Source organism: Oryzias melastigma, linkage group LG1 (assembly GCF_002922805.2).
Source record: "Oryzias melastigma strain HK-1 linkage group LG1, ASM292280v2, whole genome shotgun sequence".
In the NCBI taxonomy this organism is placed as follows: Eukaryota; Metazoa; Chordata; class Actinopteri; order Beloniformes; family Adrianichthyidae; genus Oryzias; species Oryzias melastigma.
The window spans coordinates 23,047,635-23,068,337 of NC_050512.1; the positions used below are offsets into that span (position 1 = coordinate 23,047,635).

Consider the following 20,703-nt stretch of genomic DNA (forward strand, 5'->3'; position numbering starts at 1 on the left):
CTTTTAGTTTTTCAAAAATCTTTTATTTTGAAAAATTACCAGATTTTCTCAGCTACACCTTGGAGCCCTAAGCTGTAGGGTTTAGTCTGAACGATCTTTAATTCTGAAAAATCTGTTGGGTTTGATGAAAACAGGATTCTAAAGGTTACAATTTCAGTCACTTGACCGTTAAGAGTAGTCCAGCGGTGTGCAACATGAGAAAATTGTATGTGGAATGTCTCTTTGCAAATGAATAAGGGATTAATGCAGAAACAGACGAACAGACAGAAACGAATTAAAATAATAATAAAAAACAAGAAGTCCTACTTAAAATATGGATATATCCCAACAGGTGATTCCCACACACCAAGCCTGTTTGCATAATATTCATAACATTAATATGTTACCAGAGTTTGATGTTTTTGGTGTTACAATATGGTGTTATTATCAATATTAATAAAGTTGCCTTACGTTCCAGTATAGTGTCCCCCCGTGGTTAAATCCTAAGGGGCGGAGCGGTCTGCAGCCAATTAAAGGTTTGGGATTGCTGGTCTTAAAATGCCAGGTTTTTATGTTTGAAGCCGTTTAGTCAAAAACTTTTTGTTGCTTAAAATAAAAAAGGCCAGCAAGAATAAAAAGTTACCATAAAAAGTATTTTCATTTATAATTTTAAATTCCAAATGAATAATATTTATCTAGATTGTATCCATTAAGGTAAAAGAATTGGACTATATCGTATCGCCTCAAAGTCACAGACACAGACCTAATACAAACATAGTTGGGCAATAGCGTAGAGGGTCTTGCCCAAGGACCCACACTGGAAAGAGCTCATTGCATCCTGGGAATCGAACCCTGTTTTCCACGTGCCTGTCCTGCACTAACCACTCCAAGAACACATCATCAGTAGGGTAAAACTAACCTGTCTCACGCTCCCTATTAGTGGGCGAACAATCCAATACTTAGTGAATTCTGCTTCACAACAATAGGAAGAGTGGAGGTCGTCGTGAATGCTTGACCGCCACAAGCCAGTTATCCCTGTGGTAAGTTTTCTGACACTTCCTGCTTAAAACCCAAAAAGTCAGAAGATTCGTGAGCTATCCAGCTATTAGCTGACCACTAATCGGTTAAAACATATTTTTTTGCAATTTTGGTAATCTATAATAAAAAAAAATGAGTTTAAAAAAATCTATATTTCCCAGTACAGTTGTAAACAGATTTGAAATCTAATCTCAAAGACAAGAAATTATTGTTAATAATTACTAAGTATCTGTCTATGAAAGTTCTCATTGATGTCTTAAAGTTGTGTCTTGGGATCTAGACTTGAAATCTTCTCTTTTGAAACTTTTGTTTCACCAAACATTTTAAGAAACAAGATTTTAATTAAAAAAAAATGTTTAATTCTGTCGAGCAATTAGCCTATTTTACATGGAAGTGAACGGGAACTGACGAGCTGGTACAACATACCCTAAAGTGGTGACTTGATGAACTGATCCGGCTACAGTTTTGCTTTTTGCTTCAGGAAAAGAGTTTCAGGATGAAGAACCCCAACCATTTGAGTGAAAACATGCGAAGACATGAAAAGACTCCATGACTCATCTTCACTTGGATAAACGAGAACCTTTACTGACATGAAAAGACTTGTTTTTACTACTATAAAATCCTAAAATGTTTTTCATCCACTGAAGATCAGAAAAAGCTGGAGACTGCTTGGTATGCATGCAGAACACTGAAGGTTGAGGTGGAGAAGCATACAAGTCACCTTTGTTCTTCGAAATAATCTACCAGTGATCTCGTTGTGTTTATGCGAGTTAAAAAACAGACAGTGGAATACATTAGAATACATTTAAAAATCACAGATATAGGAGTTGTCAGCGTGTTCATCATAGCCCTCCTCATAGAAGTGTTTGACTGCAGACTAAAGTGTGTATGACACCAACACAGACTCATCTAACTTCTAATTATCCCTGATCAGACTGTCTGACTGGTAGAGCAAACACACGTTTTATGCGTTTCTTCATCTCACCCAGATCTGCAGCTTGACCCTCTTGTTATTTCTGTAGATGGTTTTGACTTTGAAGTCGATTCCCACTGTGCTGACAAACGCTGAGGTGAAGGAGTCATCTGCAAAGCGGAAGAGGAAAGACGTCTTCCCTACGCTGCTGTTGCCAATGATCAGCAGCTTGAACATGTAGTCAAAGTTCTGATCGGCGGCATCTCTCTGCTCCTGGACCGCCACTGGATCTCTGGCTAAAGCCATCTGTCAAACAAAGAGGGACAGGACGGTAATGAGGGATATTACATTTTAGGCAAGTAGATCAAATGGATTTGATCCTTTTTCCCAAAATAAAAACTTAAATGTGTGTTTCATTCATATGCAGTAAAAGCTGCGGTTAGATGTCTAACCACATTTTTAAAATGTCCGACTTGTGTGGGTGAAGCTGCACTTTATGTCAAAGACTGGAGCAAAGCCACGGATGAATTCAGCAGAAAGCAGCATTAAGTCAATAGACATGCAAATGAGGGCCTCCCGAAAATGCTTCTGTTTTTCCTCATTTCAATACTGAACATGGTTTGATGCATGCAGGGTCAAATCCAAAACCCAGGAGGTTGGCCTTAAAAATGAGGACATTCTGGGATGAAAAGAACATCGGAGGAGCATTTGTTTCGTTTCAAAAGAAGACAGGAGCACTGGCTGCATCAAGACATGCTTCAATGAACATCATGTTTTTGGTGTTTTTAACATCTTCTTTTGGCATTTTTCTCATGATGGAGGACAGAGAAAATCAGGCTTAAAATTGCCTTTGTGAGTATTTATTCAAATTATTGTGAATCAAAGGCAGACTAAAAAATGCTGTTGTGAGGTAAAAAAAAGTGATTTTCAGGCAAAATAGATTCATGAACGTCTTCGTTTTCCTCGTCCAAACTGGCATCTGGATAAAAACTCCATGACTGGATTTCACCAGACCAAGACCATTTTTGGGATCTATGAACAAAATGTTAAGTTAAACCAGTCAAATTTTGACCAATCAGGGACTCCGATTTGGTTGTAATGTATGCATGGCGTCTTTTTGTATTCACCGTTTGAAAATTGATCGTGATGGAGGAATTAATGATTACAGTTTGTTCCCGGATGGAGTATATGACACCAAGTCTTTCATATATCACAATAGAGCCGTGAAGAAAAAGCCTGGAGCAAGATTTGTTAAACTTGCACCGCTTCGACATTTTGCACCAAGCCCCTTCCAACTGTAGGTGACGGAGATGCGCTAATAAACAAAAGAAAAAACAACAAAAATAGAAGCCCCTCCCTGCTTGTCCGATGCGTCTGTAGCTTGAGGATAAAGCTACAATATGTACCTAATAGTTCTACCACTTCTCCAGTCTTAATTAACTTAGTGGGAGAACAATGAATTAGGGCTACCATAATTAGTCGACTAATCAACGACTATTAAAATAGTCGACGACTAATTTATTGGTCGATTACTCGTTACTTTATATTATATGGAGTCAGAGTATAGTAAGATTGAAATTTGGCATTTATTAAGGTTTTTTAGGCTAATTTGGAGTTTAGCTAATATTAAAGCTGCATGCTAGCTATTTTGGCTAATTTAGGCTTATTTTTTTGCTTTTTAGGCTATTTTGGAGTTTAGATAGTATTTCAGCTTCTTGCTAGTTGTTTTGGCTAACTTAGGCTTTTTTTGTTTGTTTTTTATGCTAATTTGGCATTTAACTAATATTTTAGTTGGCTATCAGCTTCAGCGAATTGAGCTCTCAACTTCAGCGTTTTTAGCAATCAATTTCAGCATCTTCAGCGGCCAAATTCAGCTTACAGCATTCCCACTAGCATTATCGCAGGTAATGCTATATATCTATTTTTTAATTATTTTAAAGCTAATGATGGTTATTATGTGTGCTTTACATCCAGTTTACACACGACTTTATTAGTTAACTAATCAGAAAAAAATAATGATTAAGTGATTAGTCGACTATTAAAATAATCGTTAGTGGCAGCACTACAAAGAATACTATTCAAAAATTCAGTCGAACCAAACCGCCATATTTGACAATGTTCCTCTGGATGTGAACTATGATTGGCTGCCACACAAAAACAGCTTAACAGTTAATTAGAAGACATACTGTATCATTTTCCCTCTTTATTCACAGAGCAGCGAATGACAGCGAGGGTGTGCTCCTTCAGCTGTTTCTTCCACTATCAGTCATCCGTCCCAGCATCCATCTGTCATCAAAAGTCTCCGTAGAACCTACCAGCATCAGCAGACGACCACTGATATGCTATGAGAAATATATTGTCTCAGCCCGCCTGTGCATTTTATCTTTTACCTGTCTGACCATCCATCCCCAACCCGCTGACACTCCCACTTATACCCACGCACACACATTCTCATCAATCTCCCTAAACTCACCCACGCTCATCCATCTATACATCACCCCTGTCATAATCCAGCTATATATCCCCACCTTCCCCCTGCATCATGATGAGGCTTAACCATCCATTCATCCCCACATCCCCTCACCTCCTGACCCCCCCTTTTCCTTCTTGAGAGATAGCCCAGCCATCCTCCCGCTGTCCCGTCTGCTGATGAGCTGTCTCTGGAGACCAGCTCAGCATTATACCCTCTTCCAGGAGGAGGACTGGAGCAGCTGTGTGCACTCAGCAAACGCCCGCATCCACGCATGCGCCAACGCAAAAACTGCCCACAACTGTTTGGGTGGAGGTAATTACTTTAAAAAAACGATATGCATTAAAAACAATAATACTATAAAGTTCTGCAAAGAATTGGGGTCTACTTACTTTTATGTGTTTTTTTTTTCATCCCGACTTCAAACCGGACATAATTTTATCATTTCTAAACCATAATACAGATTTAAAAGTAATAGCTGGCGTCACCTGTGTGCATTGAGCCACTGACCACACGGTGCGTTTGCTGTAACCCTAACTTTTTCTTTGGTTAACTGATACTAAACTCTTACCTCAGATGCAGGTGTGAGTCTGTGTCCTCCGTCCTTCCCTCAAGTCTGCCACATCCACCTGAGAGTCGAAGGCCGTGTGCTGCCGCCGCCAGCCGCCCTGGTTCAGGTGCTCCGCTCCCGGATCTCCCCAACTGGGCACGTGCCTGTTGCTGGGACATCAACAGGACCGCGGTTAAACCAGACGCAACATAATCAACGCATTTCCGGTGTGACTTTTCAAAATAAAAAAATTAATATCTCTCCCTCTCGTTACATTTACTTAAAAAAAATGTGTTTTTTAAATGTCTGGGCCACCGTTGAAGATTTTTAAAAGCCTCTAAACTTCAACCGTTTTAGTTATTTTTCTTTATTTGTTTTTTTCTTTGAATACTCAACAACCTTTAATCTTGATTTGTTAAATAGCATTTAAGTGAAAAATGAATTGAAGTAAATGCTTTATTTTCTTATAAATAGACTGATTGAATTTTTTTTTAAGGAAACCAATTTATTAACAATTAACAATGATATGGATTTTATTTTGAAGGTTTCATAAATTGCCTCGTATCCGGAGAAGTCCCCCTTTTTTTGTCACATGGAATTAAGTAACACAAAAAATATCCCCATTTCTTCCTGAACTGGAAAAACTGTTTGGTTTTAATAATTATGATAATAAGCTATCCTCAAAATTCTATCTGATAAACCTCTTGAGTTACCGACAAAATACTACATTCATAAAACTAAATTTAGCAATAAAACAAACAAACAAAAAAATAAATAAATGCTTAAATCAAACATTTTCACAGTAATACCAATAAAAAGCAATTAAAACCTATCACCTATCTCAGCCTTACAGTTTAACATGATCTTACTTTTATTTTTATTTTATTTTTTTAAATTTTGTAACAACTCTTATGGTTTTTTCTAATATATATTGATATACTTTTATCGTTTTAATTCTTTACTATATGTCATGTAAATGTTCTGAATAAAAATAAAAGTTACACAAACTCAAACTAAGTTATTTATTTTTTGCTTATATACCTTTATATTATTTGACTAGCTATTATTTGTTTTAGCAAAAAATACCAGCATTTAAAATCCTCACTGCTAAAGTATTAGGTGGTAAGATACAACACTGTAATTTCTCTAAAAGCATCCCTGGAAGGTCAAACAGAAAATGAAAAGTAGATGCATGGTAATCATAAGTGACAACAATATAAAACACATCTAAATTTGAAAAGTTGTTAGAGAATAAAAAGAGAGAAAAAAACTTGATGTGACAAGTTTCCTAAAATGAAATATGACAGTAATTGTGTTAAACTTTTTATTGTTAAAACCAACAGCTAACAAAACCTCAATAGAGCTTTACAGAACTTTAAAATGCCAATGTGCCTGATAAATCCCATACTGGAGAATTATTAGTCCCATAAACTCAAATAGCAGACAACAATAACAACCTATCAATGAATTTCTATTGTAACATAGCTGTTTTGAGATTGTCCTCCTGAACTAAAGGTTAACTCAGATTCTTAATATGAACATCAATCCTGTTTTGAGGCCAAATTGGCCCAGTTAATCTGACAGTGAAACATCACAAACTCTCAGTCTTTGAAAAAATAATATTCAATCACTGCTTCTGCTTCTGAGCAGGATCATTGTTCAGCCACAAGCGCTGGAACTCTTTGACGAAGGGCTGCACCAAATCTGGCTCCTCGGTGATGAGAATGTTCTCCTTGTTCCTCTGCACTGCTGTCTGCGTCCAGTTGAGGGAGCCTGTGATGAGCAGCCGCTCATCCACCACTGCAAACTTGTGATGCATGTGAACAGATGTCCGATCACACCGCACACAGATCCCTGGGTGGGGATTAGTCACAAGAAAAATCAATGGAGTGGAAAAAAATAATGTGTCAAGTAGTGCTCACAGCAATCCTAAACAACTTTAAAATGAATTATTAACGTGCAAATGCATATAGATTCTACTAACAAGAAGTTTAGATGTTCCTTAAAGCATAAAAACTAAGAAAAGTGTTGATATTTATGACTTAAAACAAGTTTATTGTTTATAAATCTCATTTAATATTTTACACCAAACCAATAATATTCCTGTAACAAAATTTTAAGACGGATTTACTGTCAAAATATTTTTTGTACCATTTTTTTAGCTAAATTAAAAAATGTTGATATAAGAACATCATCAGTGCAGTCATCTTGGACTGGAGACGGCATGAGAATCAGAGGAGAATACTCAAAAAAAAGTTTTTTTTTTTTTTGATGTTCAAAGATGACAAATGGAAGAAGCAACAAAAGATCCATGGCTCTCCAATTTTGACCTTAGGATGTCCCTTTTAAAGTCATCATTCACATTAACAAATGTCTCTCCTCACAAAAGAAATGTGTCACAACCACTGAGCTATGTCCACCAGTGACGGCAATCGAGACACCCTGCACTGGTGCCAGCTCCATTCAGCAAGAAAAAAAATAAAAAAAGTTTCTCCAAGATAATTATAAATTGCATCTGGGTACAAAAAGGGATTTTATTGTTTCTTGCAGTCAACATTCCCACTCTGAAACACTCTGCCTAATAACATTTGCTGTCTGGTTGCCAGCTTTGTACTTACTTAATTCTTTCCGAACCGACTTGCAGTGATTTATTAAATGCAGAGAGGGCTGAGAAATGGAGTGGGACAGCATGAGTCAGGCACAAATCTTTCAGAGCTCCATTACCCTGCACAGGCAACCTCCACTGACCCTGACATCCCTTGTCACTGCTCACTAGTATGGATCCTGTGGGACTTACTGACAATGATACTTGAGGTCTAAGAGCACAGAGAGAGCGCCTGTTAAATAAAACCAACATCATCTTTCCCGCATCTCAGCAATACCTGTCTGTGTTGCAGAGATTGGTGTCACTTTTTATCTTGTTTTTACAATATTTCAATGAGGGACAAGTTTGTGTACTTGTGCCATTTTTTCTCTGAACATCTATTTGCATATAGAGAAATTGAGGTGTGTAAACTTTGCAGCTATCTAGACAAAAAAAGGTTCTTCTCACCTGCTTTACGCAGGGCCCCTATCTGGGAGCCGTTGATGTCAGAGTAATCTTTGTCAGTGAGGACTCGGATGGTTATGCCCCTGCTATGCAGCAGCAGTAGAGCCCTACTCAGGTTCATTTCGGAGAAGGAGAAGACACACAAGTTGAGGGAGGAGGATGCAGAAAGGAGGTGGTGAAGGAGACGAGAGAAAGATGTCTCGACGCCGTGAGGCAACGGGCACAAACAGGAACTAGAAAAAGGGGGAAAAATTGTGCATAATCATCACATAATTATGGGTTTTTAGAGTAATGTCCAGTCCGTTTTTCAGCGTTGTTAAAAAAAATGCTTTGTGTATGTGTATTAATAACCATTACCTAAGAAATGACTCATATTTTCAGTATTTAAACAAATCCGTATGAGCTTATTGAATCATTTTGACTGTTGAGGACGAAACTTGTGTTCTCTGATGGATGCAATAGATAGATATATACTTAAATTATATGGTGATTTTCTTATATTTAAAGCGCAAATTTAATCTATCATATCTCCAAAAAATTCTACCCATCTAATGCCACAGAGAGGAACAAAAATTAATGTGCTGACAGGATATTACTTTTTGTCTCTGATGGCTAGGAGAATTTCTGCAGATGCCGTTATTGCATCAATTATATAGAAAGTACAAAAAAAAGAAGTTAACTTCTGCACATCTCTTACTGAGTTGAAAGGGTACTGAAGAGGTGCTCCACACAGGCAACTTCTGAAGGGAAGAAGAGGACCTTGTTAATGGTTCTTTTAGCCCTGAGGTGACTGAAAAGCCTGACAAGAAGTTCCACGCTGAGAGAGACGGCGACTGCTCCCAGGCCGACCACCTTCAACGTCCACATCTTTGACATCTAGCAAAGTAAATCCAAAAGTTCAGATGCATTTTAGTGTTTATTAGCACAAATAATAAACAAATAAAGACTTTTTTATTCACGTATACACATGATGGCAAAAAAAATATGTGGAGAATTTGGCAAATTTTTTATGTAAAGTCAAGTTTTTCATCAGAATTTCAAAAACAGAGGATGCTTTGTGGATTAAAATTGTAGCACAATATTAAATGCTTAATCGAGCTGTAGTTCTTCTTCGGCTTTTCCTTTCACGGGTCACCACAACGAATCTCCATCCTCCATCTAAACCTGTCTTCTTCTTCCTCTACTTCCCTGGCAGCTCTAGACTCTAGACATCCCTAATATCTTCATGGTCTCTCCTCTGAACATGTCCAAACCATCTCAGTCTGGCCTCTCTGACTTTATCTCCAAAACCTCTAACAGGTGCTGTCCCTCTGATGTATTCATTCCTGATCTGATCCATCCTGGTCACTCCCAAAGAGAACCTCAGCATCTTCATCTCTGCTACCTCCAGCTCTGCTGAACAACATGGCTGCTCTCACCACAGTTTTGAACACATTTCCTTTTATTCGAGCTGAAACTTTCTTCAAAGTATTCTTTCCATCAAAGTACTCAAGTTAAAGCTCAATAAATCAACATTTTTTAGTATTATCCTTAAGAAAAAGATGCACACCATAGTGTATTTTAAAAGTTTATTTTGAAGGATATGCACCTAAAAGTTAAAAGCTGTGAAAATTAACCTTTTATTTAGTCTGTTTCGTTTTTAGCCACTGTGCATATTTTATGACTAATTTTCTACATTTGTAAAAACTACCAGCATGAAGCCCAATGAGGCAAAATTCCTTTGTGATATTGGGCTATATAAATACAATTGAATTGAACTAAAAATGTAACATTGTACGCTTTTAATACGTTCTTCTCAATTTAGCAGGATTCTTTTTTTTTCATGTTTAATTCTGTCTGTTCATAAGTACTAGCAAATCCCAACAGTAAAATTACCTTATTAGATTGATTAAACTATTTTTTGGCTAACACACTAGTAGTTTTAGAAAACATTTCTGTGACACGCGACTTTTATCAGACTAATTGTTTCTGTGCTCAAAATATATAACTATAAAAGTTATTATCAAACTGCACAATTTAGTAAATTTAAAGTCAACAAAAACTTCCGTCAAAGCGGTGAACTGTGAAAGATTTTGAGAAAAGCTCACCATCACTGTTTTCAGTCGCCACCAATGTTTTCAATCGCCACAATACTACGTCACTGCCAGCCAAAATGATTGACAGTATAATTGACCAATAAGATGCTACAAAGCACAAGCTCTCGTCCAATCATGTACGTCGAAACGTTACCAATGCGCTGGGCTTTAGGGTTTCGTTTGCCTAGCACAACGTGTATTTCCGACCAACACTTGAAGGTAAAATAAGTAAATAAACCAAATAAGACAAACAATAAACTTTTACCAATGCAAGTTTAAGAGGTATGCTATGTGTAGTAAGTCATTTGAATAACGACTAAAGTGGTTTAAGTTGTTTTAAAGACTAGCGACAAACATGCTAACGTTAGCCGGCTAGCTTACCTTCAGTGTGCAGCAGCTGCCAGCTTATAGCTTTGTTTAGTCAGGTTATCTTCATCTGCTGGTGTTGATCTGTCAGATCATTTGCTAGCAGTGTGTTCTGCTTGTCTCTTTTCCCTCAGGTTTGACAGTTTAGGTACAATGGGTCGGCGCAAGTCAAAAAGAAAGCCTCCTCCTAAGAAAAAGATGACAGGGGACCTGGAATCTCAGTTCACCTGTCCTTTCTGCAACCACGAGAAGTCATGTGATGTTAAAATGTAACGACTAATGAAAAATCAACAGGTATAGTGACTGCTTTTCTGGATATCGACTGTTTTGTTTGTATTGTTGCAGGGAGAGAAGCAGGAATACTGGGATAATATCATGTTCTGTGTGTTTGGAAGAGTTCCAGACTCCCATCACTTGTATCCTTTCACTTTATAAACTGTGACATTGAATTTAAATTCAACAAAAGAATTGCTATACGTGAGAGAATAAATCAGTATTGTTGTTTTTTAAGTATATCTTTTGGGATGAGGAGTTTGTAAAGATCAGGTGCAACAACTCATTATCCTAGTTGCTGATTTTTTGTGTTTATAGTCATTAGTGCTCCTTATTTATGTTTGTCAAATACACATTTGTACCTCATCTTCACTCATGTTTTTGCCATCAAAACATTACTTAATGTAACTTTTTTTTAATCTGTCACTGTAGAGAATTTTATCACAAGATCTTGGTTTAACACTACATTTCTTTGTCAAATAAGTGCAGCGTACATTGGTGATTTAATTTTAAAAGACATGATTCAGATGTTTAAGTGTCAACATGAAAAAAAAACCTTAATTGTTGGCATGTCTTCCTGAGTTCTTGGAGGTGACATAAATACTGTCTTCAGAGCTACTGTCACACATAAACAAAGCATTAGTGGAACAGAATGATAGAAAATAAATCCTATAGTCCTAAACCTGACCTTTATCTTCTATGCATATATTGCAAACAGTTATTTAAATATGTGTGAAAAGTATTCAATATTATTCTGACTGTAGCTTTCTTCCTGTTGTTACACTATATTTGTTTAGTCAGGGATTTTTTTTTTTTACACAAGATACACTTAAAACCATTACCTATTGACAACTTGAAAGTTTGTTTTCTAACAAACAACAATTGTATTCTATGATTTAAATAAAGGCGTACTACTCTCTTTAGTGTCCAAAACCGGACGTTGAAGGTCACTGTCCTGCTTCTATTCCAAAGGACATTCATTGCAGCTTCTCATTTTGGTGGAACACACCTGATCCAGGTAATCAGCAGCAGGCTGGACAGGTGACAGCAGGACAAAAGCCTTCCAAGCCTGGATTTAGACACGCCCTGCATCATGCAGTGTTATTTTCAAAGGGTGACATTTAGAAGAAAAATTAGAACTGCAGTGAATTGAAATTATTTATTGAATAAGGATATGAACATAGACATACTACGAACAGCAGTCCCATGGCCATATCATAATGTTTTTAGCTAGTTTGCAGCATTTGTTCTTAGCTGGGCTATTTACATTTACAAATATATTTAATATAAAACAATAACAAAAAAAGTTAAAATTACATAAACCAGTTTAAAAGACACATTGTTGGTTTGGATTATAATTGTGCATTTAATACTATAAAATTTAAATATGTATTTATTTAGCTCTATAAGGACAGTTTGTGTAGACTGATGTAAAAATTGGGATGAGAAACCACTTCCAGCCTAAATTTAAGAGCAAAAAATAAATGAAGCCAAGTCAGTTCACGATGCAAACACTAGGGGGCTTGTTGCAATGGCCTAACCCAGTGTCATTATCAAAAATAATGCACAGAAATTTACAAGGAATCAATAAAACACAATAAACACAAATATATTCAGGATGTTTCCATTTAGTTTACATTACGTACGTTATTAGCCAAATTTAGAACTACTCATTTAGGTCGTCTTGTTATTTCAGTAGGAAGACGTGACACAAAAGTCAAAGGTCCTTTTAACAACCGTCCCTGGAATGTTATTTGTACATGTCACAGTGAAGTAGTGCTGATAACTGAAAACATGTGAGGTGAAAATGTTTGAGGGATAAGCAATTGCACTGCATTCTCTAAACTATTTTAATAACATTAAGTAAAAGCAAACTATTTAATAAACATGTTAATGCAATGGCATATTTTTAATTTTTTACCATAGAACACAAATACGTCTGAAAATGTTTTTACCAAAATTACTGTCACTTTTTCATTCCCAGTTAGCTTGTCGTTGTTAGCATGGTGGTTGAACTCCTCAAAAACAGATCTTGGCATATTAGGCAGACACAATAGTTTAATATTTCACAGAAAAAAATACACTTTTCCTGGAAGTTCTGGCCCTCACTGTCAACTTATCTTTTTTATTTACTGTTGACATTTTAGAAATGAACTAGAAAGTGTCTCAAAAGGGTATTGCCACAGGTATACAATGACTCAAAACATCATCTGAATTTATAATGGAAAATTAAAAGTGAGCTGCATTTGGCTGACAGGCCGGACTTTGGACGTGCTCACTTTATTGGAACCCAACTTTACTGAACAGCAAAATATATCAGCAAAAATAAATACAAGAATCTGAGATTTTCTGGAATCAGTTTAGTCTATTATGACCATTTGCAGCTTTGGTAGTCTGAAATGTATCAACTCAGAAAATTGAAAACATTTTCTATATATAAGAAGAAAAAAATGTTTTCAGAAAGTTAAAATGATTTCTAAAGATGATAATTGCTTTTACTGTGTATTTTCTGACATCATTTTGTTTGGATTACCTCCAACCTTAATCAGATTTCTGTCCCGGGTTTTCATTTCAATCCGTTTTAGTGTGATCCCTTGTTCTGTGTGGCAGAAGTCCTCTTTTCCTGATCCTCGTCCCCTCAGATCTGTCAGAGCCCGTGGACGTGTACAGCGACTGGATAGACGCCTGCGAGGCAGCCAATCAGTAGTCCCCATCAAGCTGGAGGCACGGCGTGAACGTGGAGCGGACGGACATGTGGCTGAAGGGGGTGCGCCCACTTGGATCAAGCGGGCCAGAATATAACTGAGACTTTCAATAATGTTATTGAAGGATTTCTACTGTCTTCATTGACATGCTCAGAAATAGTTTTCTCCTTCCTAAGAAAGAAAGGTTTGGGTTAGGATGTATTCCATAATTGTTTCCTTTATCGGGTTGCCTGTTTTGTCTTGAAACACCAATCATGTTTTTGTTTTTCTTAGAAAACTTAGATTCAATCTTTTAAATTGTGGTTTTTAGCTTTCAAACAGTTGTCCATATTAGGTTGTGTTAAAATTAAATAGACATGGACAAACAGGCTTTTATTCTGGATTCTGTGGCCAAATTTATATCACTGTTATGACAAAAAGTGAGTCTCATTGATTGTTGATTACGTGTGATGCACAAACTGGATTTTTCTTTCCCCTTATTCTTTTACAGTTTCATTTAAAAGTGTTGTGTGCACCAAAACTTCATGAAAGAATCAGATTTTAAGCAAACACTTGTCAGACAAGTTCAGGATTTACAACTTTTTATTTTTTGGTCTTATACAGATGAGCAATAAAGAACTAACAAAAGCAATATAACATCTCCAAACATGATTATGCAAAACTATGACACAGATCAAAGAATACATAAAATATGAGTATTTTTAATGAATTATTATACAAACATGAGATTTTTTTCTAAACAGTTCAGCAGTATTTTGGGTATTCGACCATCTTGTTTCTATATTTCCCTTGCTAAATGGTGTTTGTCCTCCTTGGTTTTAATGATGTTACATTTTGTGCACATTTAGACTCCATCTGCGTATTTTGTGTCAAGTCAGAAAGGAGCTTCTCAGGGTGGATGTTGATGCATTTTAGGTCACCAATAAAGCTGGATTAAGTCATACTGCAACTACATCTCAAATACATGCTGTAATTGATCCAAGTGTCATGTGCAAGTGTGAAACAGTCCATACTGTTCACTGCCCTGCTGCTTTTACTCACAATTACTAGAAACCCTCCGTGTCCTCAAAGACTATTGTATCAACTTCTAGATCATCCCACAATAGAAAGCAGGAAAATGGATGAGGTTTACGCTGAGCCTCTGAATTGTTCATCCTCCATTGAGCCTCTGGTGTGATTGCATATTATCCTGGAATGAAATAACCATTTCAAAGACGGATGAATGACTTTTAACAACCGTGCATTTACAGAAGTGTGCACTTTGTTGTCTTAATTAACACTTTAATGCTATTTTCCTACAAGAGCAGCGTCGAACGAAACTCGCTTGTAAACATGTAACTGCAAGTTTCATTAAAGAAATACAAATTTGACTGTCATTTTGTATGTGTGTGAATCTGTTTTTATTTTAAATGATTTTAACGGTGACGTTTGCACATTTTTACACATAAAAAACTATAAATACTTTTCTGAGTTATTTCATTGTGACATTATCATTTTTAAAGCCTTTTTGGGATGGATTAATGCCTGTTGTCTCTAATATGTGACAGACCAAATTAGCTATAACATTACCTAAATGTAGCATTTACTTAAAACCAAAACCTAAGTGAATATTTGTTCATAGCTGGGAATAAATTCAGACGTTATGGGGTAAATAAAAAATACAGTCCCAGCAAGTTAGAGAAGATGTAATTTTGATTTTTGCTGAATGAATGATTCGGTTTGTTTCATGATTTGTGATTGCTGGTACTGAACAGTGCAGGTGAAGTTTTCCTTTATTTCTTCAAGTGTAAATTAAATATGTTTACAAACAAATAAATTAATAGCAGATCCTTTCATATTTTAGTTTAATAAAGTTCAGTCCACTGTTGTTTTTACACATCAAAATAATCCAAAAGGAACATTCTGCCATGCACTATAGTCACACATCTTTGCTGAATTCAGTGTTTCCACAATTAGACGTTTTTGCTGCATTACATGTGTGTTGTCTGCTGTGATGTTGTTTTTATGCTATAATATAATAATCCCACCATGTTCCAATCAAAATAGCATTTTCCAAGATTTTTCGATTGTCAATTTATCTCATTTTGAAGCAGATTTTTTAGTTGATTTGGTTGGATCGTAGGAAGAAAAATCAATTAACTGTTACATCCTTAATTTGACATATACGACAACAGAAAAAATATGTCTGTATCATCTGCATAAATTTATATATAAATATATTTAAATAAAATATTGTAGAACTTTAAGGAGGTTTTGTGCCAACATTTTATTTAATGGAAACATTTTAAGTACGAGAAAAGACTTTTAGACACTGAAAGCATCCACATGTGCGGTGATAGACATACAGTGCTCCCCTTAAACTCATATATTTATCTTTTTTCCAGTAATTTTATTTGTCTGAAAGTGGAACTGTAGTTCTACTTTTACGCTTTTTTTAAGCAGTCAGATGATAGTTCATATCCAAAACATAAAAGTGAACTGATGATGTAAAAATCCAAAAGTAAAATGTAAAAAGTGAAGCAAAATTAATTTCCTTTAGGATTTTATGATGGTGCATTTGATTAAAAATCTGCCTCAGATAGATGGATCTGGAATGTAAATTGATTCATTTTTTAAAGTTATTAATTGTTACACACCTGGTAAATTCCAGATTTTCTTCAGTGTTTGCCCAAATCTGTGGTGAACCATATTAAAGTTTGACTTTAACCCTTTAAGACCTGAGGCAGCGCCGGTGATGCTTAAACACAAAATCTTTAACATTTGTAACTTTTTAACCGTTAACACGATCAATGTAATTCCAGCAGATTTTGAATCCGCTTTTCTCCTTTAAAATCTACTGGAATCACGCCGATCTTGTTAACGGTTGAAAAGTTACAGTAAATCAAAAAACATAAACACCGGAGCTCCGGTGTTTAATGGTTAATGTACCTGTTGATTAATGTCACCAAATATTACAAAGTTAAGTTAAAAATGTCAAATAGAACTTTTTTACAGTTTTATTCTGTGTAATTTATTTGCAATATTTATGATTTAAACAGTAAATGTAAGCTTGTCACAGAAAAGTGAGTGATCCCAGCCAGCAAGGCCAGGTGGACCCCCAAATAGTTTAATAGTAAGCAGAAAATGTGGGCCCCAAATGGGTTTGTCTGCAAGAGAGATCGCTAGCTCGCTACGATGGAGCTAGCCACAGCGGAGCTCGCTAGCTTTCTGCAATGGAGCTCGCTACAATGGAGCTTGCTACAGCAGAGCTCGCTAGCTTGCTACAGCGGAACTTCCTAGCTTGATACAGTGGAGCACGCTAGCTTGCTACAGCGGAACTGGCTAGTTACAGCAGCTCTCGCTAGTTCGCTACAGCGGAGCTTGCTAACATGCTATGCCGTCCACCAGGAGGCTAGCTAGCAAAGCAAGCTAACCCACTGAGTGCCCACTTAAGCTCATGTGGCCACGACAGAAACTGTGAACAAACCCATTGCGGGCCGGGGCTCACAGTTTCTCCCCACTTTTAAACCATATGAGACCCACTTGGCCCCCACTTGGTTTCTATTTAATCAACCTAACAACTGTTAATAAAGTCAGTCTAGACTTTTACTAGTATTGTAAAATAAAATAATTTTCTTAGCAATGCCAACAATAAAATATGCTTCACTTATCCATCAGCGATAAAAAACATGCTTTTCTTAGAAAAACAGTAATGTTAGGAGGAACACCCGCAGCCTGCTAATGGGAGAATTGGGGGAAAAAAAATCTCATTGCGATAATTACTATAATTATATTTAAAAGTGCTGAAGAGCATCTTTGTCTCCAGCTTCCAATCTGCTGTCTTGTGGCATGTATGACCATGAGACAGTTTTAGCCGTCCAGCCCCCATTCATCCCTGCAGAGCACAGTATGTAGCAGACCACAAATAAAAGAAGACACAGTGTAGCGAGGTTATGCACCAGACGGAGCTGAGTGATAATAGATGAGATGTGGAGTGCCTGCCTGGGCTCTCCACCCGGGAGGAGTGTGTCCATGCATGTGCGCTCCACTCTGTGCATTGTGTCTGATGATGGACCCCAGCTGGAGAGGTATTGACGACGTCTTATGAAACATGCTGGAGGATGATTACAATGGAGAATGATTATCACTTAGTGTCTCCTCTGTCTCTGCCTGTCCCCTCCCACTCCCTCCCCCTCTCTTCTATTTCTCGCCGCTCCTTTCTGCGCTCCCATTCAGCACGCGAGGTCAAGTGTCACTCCGTCTCCGTTGTCAAGGCTGCCAATCACCCACACAGTGAGTGCAAGGCAACTGTTGCCAGGGAAACAGAGCGATTTGGGTTGCTAGGCACCTGGAGCTGTGCTCACAATAGTCATTTTGTTGCTTAGAAGCGCACACACGCTCGTATAAATACACACATAAACAGAGCTTTTGCCCGATCAACAAGTTCATGCCACGTCAGAGTGGAAATTGTATTAATTATCCTGACGTACTGTCACAGATTTGCTTACGCAGTGGTTAGAAATCGTGGCAGAGTAAGTGATAAAAGTGTAATCTGTCGTGAGTGGTTACCCAATGCAAATTTATTGCTGAATTTGCAAAGATTTCCTAATTTATAATACTTGCAATAATGCTAATGTAAGAAAGGATAACTTAAGGTTGTTTTGTTTTTGTTGTTCCACCATGATTGCTACCTGATTAAGCAGTGCACACGCACGTCCAAGAAACTCTGCAAACCTTCACCTCAACGTGATCAATAAAAAGCATAAACATCCATCATTCCGGACCAAAAATAGTAACACATAAAAGCACTCAATCCCTTATTTCCCCACTGGCAAAAGGACCTCTAGGCTGCAATCTAAGTGCATTTAAATGTCCCTTTTTTTTGCTCGTTTCTCATGATATCCATCAAATTCTTATATCCCTACTGGCATTTTGATTACATGAGTCCTGTTTGCATGTGAGCCTGAATCGCCATCATAGCAGGCAGTCAGCTGAGGCTAATGCTGAAATGTCAGCCACCAGAGCAAGCCTTAACATGTCCTCATGTTGCAGGTTTCTGTGGACAGGAAGCCCTAATGTGCTCATTTGGAGCCGGGAAGTCAAAAAATGCAAAGTCGTCAGTGCAGAGGGATGATGGTTAGGCAGAGTTTTAGTCCACGGTTGCATGGCATCAATGATTGTTATTCATCTGCTACCAATTTTTTTTTTTTTGAAGCAGCCTGAGTGAAACTGTGTGAAAGACACCCACCAACCGATAAAGTAATGGGATTACTTGGGAATAACAAAGGGGTGCAATCAGGAATTGCAGGTTTGATTCCCGCCCTTGATTCACTGGGTACCTCACGATACGATGTGGCTCACGATATCGATGATATCACGATTATGGGATAATTGGTAAAAATCATTTATAACAACTAACAATATATAGAAGAACACATAGTGTTTAGGAAAATAGTTCCCAATTTATTTTCTAGCTTAAACACAATTCAATTAAACAATAAAGAACGTGTTTTATTTTGTGTAACAAATAATAGACATTTTTGTACAACGTTGCTGAAATCATTAATGCTTGTCTACCTCCGAAGGAACGTCTTACCAAATGATGACAAATATTACGTTTTACGTTTTCAACCTAAAATAAAAGATTGATACTTGATGAGAACCCATTGAGAATAAATGAAAGGAGTAAATATCGCGATATATTGCAATATCGATATTTTGGCACGCCTCTAGTGCCTATTTTTTTTTTAATCTGGCTGATCGAGACCCACTTAAAACGTGACTAAACTGTGACGGATAGACCAACTTTAATGATAGGGAGGGCCACAGTTTTTCTTCATCACTACCAGAGTACTGCACACTTCCATTAATAAGATGTACCATTTTAAATAAGACCAAAATCTTTGTAAGCTTTATTTATAAACATTTCTTCTTTGCTGGAGGCCACCTGTTGCAGATTGCTTGCGAGCGCCATATACTGACGAACCATGTAATTACAGTTTGTTGAATGAGGTGTCCGCCAGTTGCCTATCCCTGGGATAAACTACTTATTTGTTTAATTTTTAAAATGTTTCAGTATTATATATAGATTACAGAAATTCATTCTTTAAAATTTGCTTTCTGGAAAACTATAAATCTTACAGACACGCCCTGAGATCATTACACTTTTTCTGTAAGCCTCATCATCAAAGAAGAAAATAGTAATGTGAATGTCGCAAGAAAAAGTTTGGGGACCCCTGGTTTCGATTAGTGGCGTGGTGCAAGACGTCCTGGCCAGCAGGACGTCTTGCACCACGCCAGCTCTCTGCAGGGGACCTCCAGTCTAACTGACTGCACAAACCCATTTGCTCCACAGGTGCACTAACTTACAGTGATGGATCTGTGATAAAAATAATTGCAGCTGGCTTAATTTGAATTAGGAATCTGGTTAGCCTTGATGCATTCCTCTTTATTCAGAAGACTTTTGGAAAAAAAAAAAAGCACAGACGGTAGAAATCCTCAGAATGGAGAGAAATCCGCACAAAAGAACAGCACTTTTGACCGATGTTGGAGCCTCCACTCGACTACGCGTATTCTCAAGCAATAACATCCACATCTGTATTATCAACCCAAGAATACCCGTGGTCGAGACCGGAGCAACAAAGCCCACCTCCTCTCCATTCGGCTCTGGAGCTCTTTTTTTTTCTGTGTTCGTGCTCTCGGCTGCTTCGCTCTGAATGAGACTGCGGTGTAGAGGGAGGAGGTCTGTGTGGAGGCGAATCTTTAACAACAGCACCTAGAACCAAGGAGACAAAAGACATTGTACTTATCCTTGAAATGGCAACGCGGCGGTCATTGTACAACATCTTATTCACGCAGACTAACAACTTTATTGTGTGGACACACACTCTCCTTCTTCACCTGATCTGAACTGAATGAACGGAGGAGCCTGCCAGCAGCCCCGTCCCCTTGCTCCTGCTATCAAGGAGCCATTTAGGCAAGCGCTCAGGGAGAGGGCAGCCGTACCAATTATCAAATAGGTGTCAGTGTGTGTTACTCTGCTCGGAGAGGAGGCAGCGATTTCCAAGCACAGATGTTCTGCTCTCACCTCCATCAGTTCCTCCTTACTCATTGTCTTCCTTCATCCCCCCTCTGTTATCTGTCTGCCTCTTAATACGTCCCAAATGTCCTTTTTTTCCCCCACGAAAACACACTCGTCTTTCTTGCTTTGTCCCACGGAGAATGAGACACACTCTTCCCAGTCCACACTTGCCAATTAGAGGGTGTGTGGCTGTCAGCTGAGGAGCAAAAAAAAGGGAGGAGGGTC

General features: G+C 37.6%; 3 protein-coding genes across 5 annotated transcripts in view; 1 reads left to right on the plus strand and 2 right to left on the minus strand.

Annotated features, from left to right (window-relative positions):
* rab3da (RAB3D, member RAS oncogene family, a) overlaps window positions 1-5,173 on the minus strand; it is a 12,463-nt gene extending 7,290 nt beyond the window's left edge. The window contains exons 1-2 of the mRNA XM_024290084.2: window positions 4,972-5,173; window positions 2,003-2,236 (exon numbers count right to left, since the gene is read on the minus strand). Of these exons, the coding sequence (XP_024145852.1) occupies window positions 2,003-2,236 (234 nt within the window). The 5' untranslated portion in view covers window positions 4,972-5,173. The remainder of the gene's footprint in view (window positions 1-2,002; window positions 2,237-4,971) is intronic.
* A 1,087-nt stretch (window positions 5,174-6,260) lies between these two features.
* pld6 (phospholipase D family, member 6) lies at window positions 6,261-10,595 on the minus strand. Of its 2 annotated transcripts, none has more exons than XM_024290012.2 (4): window positions 10,456-10,595; window positions 8,697-8,875; window positions 8,003-8,232; window positions 6,261-6,804 (listed from the first exon to the last, which is right to left on the minus strand). In XM_024290012.2, exons 2-4 carry the CDS (start codon window positions 8,873-8,875, stop codon window positions 6,578-6,580), a joined length of 636 nt encoding a protein of 211 aa, XP_024145780.1. In that variant the 5' UTR covers window positions 10,456-10,595; the 3' UTR covers window positions 6,261-6,577. The 2 variants fall into 2 exon arrangements, with proteins under 2 accessions (XP_024145780.1, XP_024145779.1); XM_024290011.2 differs by lacking the exon at window positions 10,456-10,595 and adding an exon at window positions 10,087-10,226.
* LOC112157325 (transcription elongation factor 1 homolog) lies at window positions 10,187-14,367 on the plus strand. 2 transcript variants are annotated; one of them, XM_024290013.2, is made up of 4 exons: window positions 10,187-10,293; window positions 10,575-10,709; window positions 10,786-10,856; window positions 13,356-14,367. In XM_024290013.2, exons 2-4 carry the CDS (start codon window positions 10,594-10,596, stop codon window positions 13,418-13,420), a joined length of 252 nt encoding a protein of 83 aa, XP_024145781.1. In that variant the 5' UTR covers window positions 10,187-10,293; window positions 10,575-10,593; the 3' UTR covers window positions 13,421-14,367. The 2 variants fall into 2 exon arrangements, with proteins under 2 accessions (XP_024145781.1, XP_024145782.1); XM_024290014.2 differs by having other exon boundaries at window positions 10,226-10,356.
* Window positions 14,368-20,703: the final 6,336 nt, after the last annotated feature.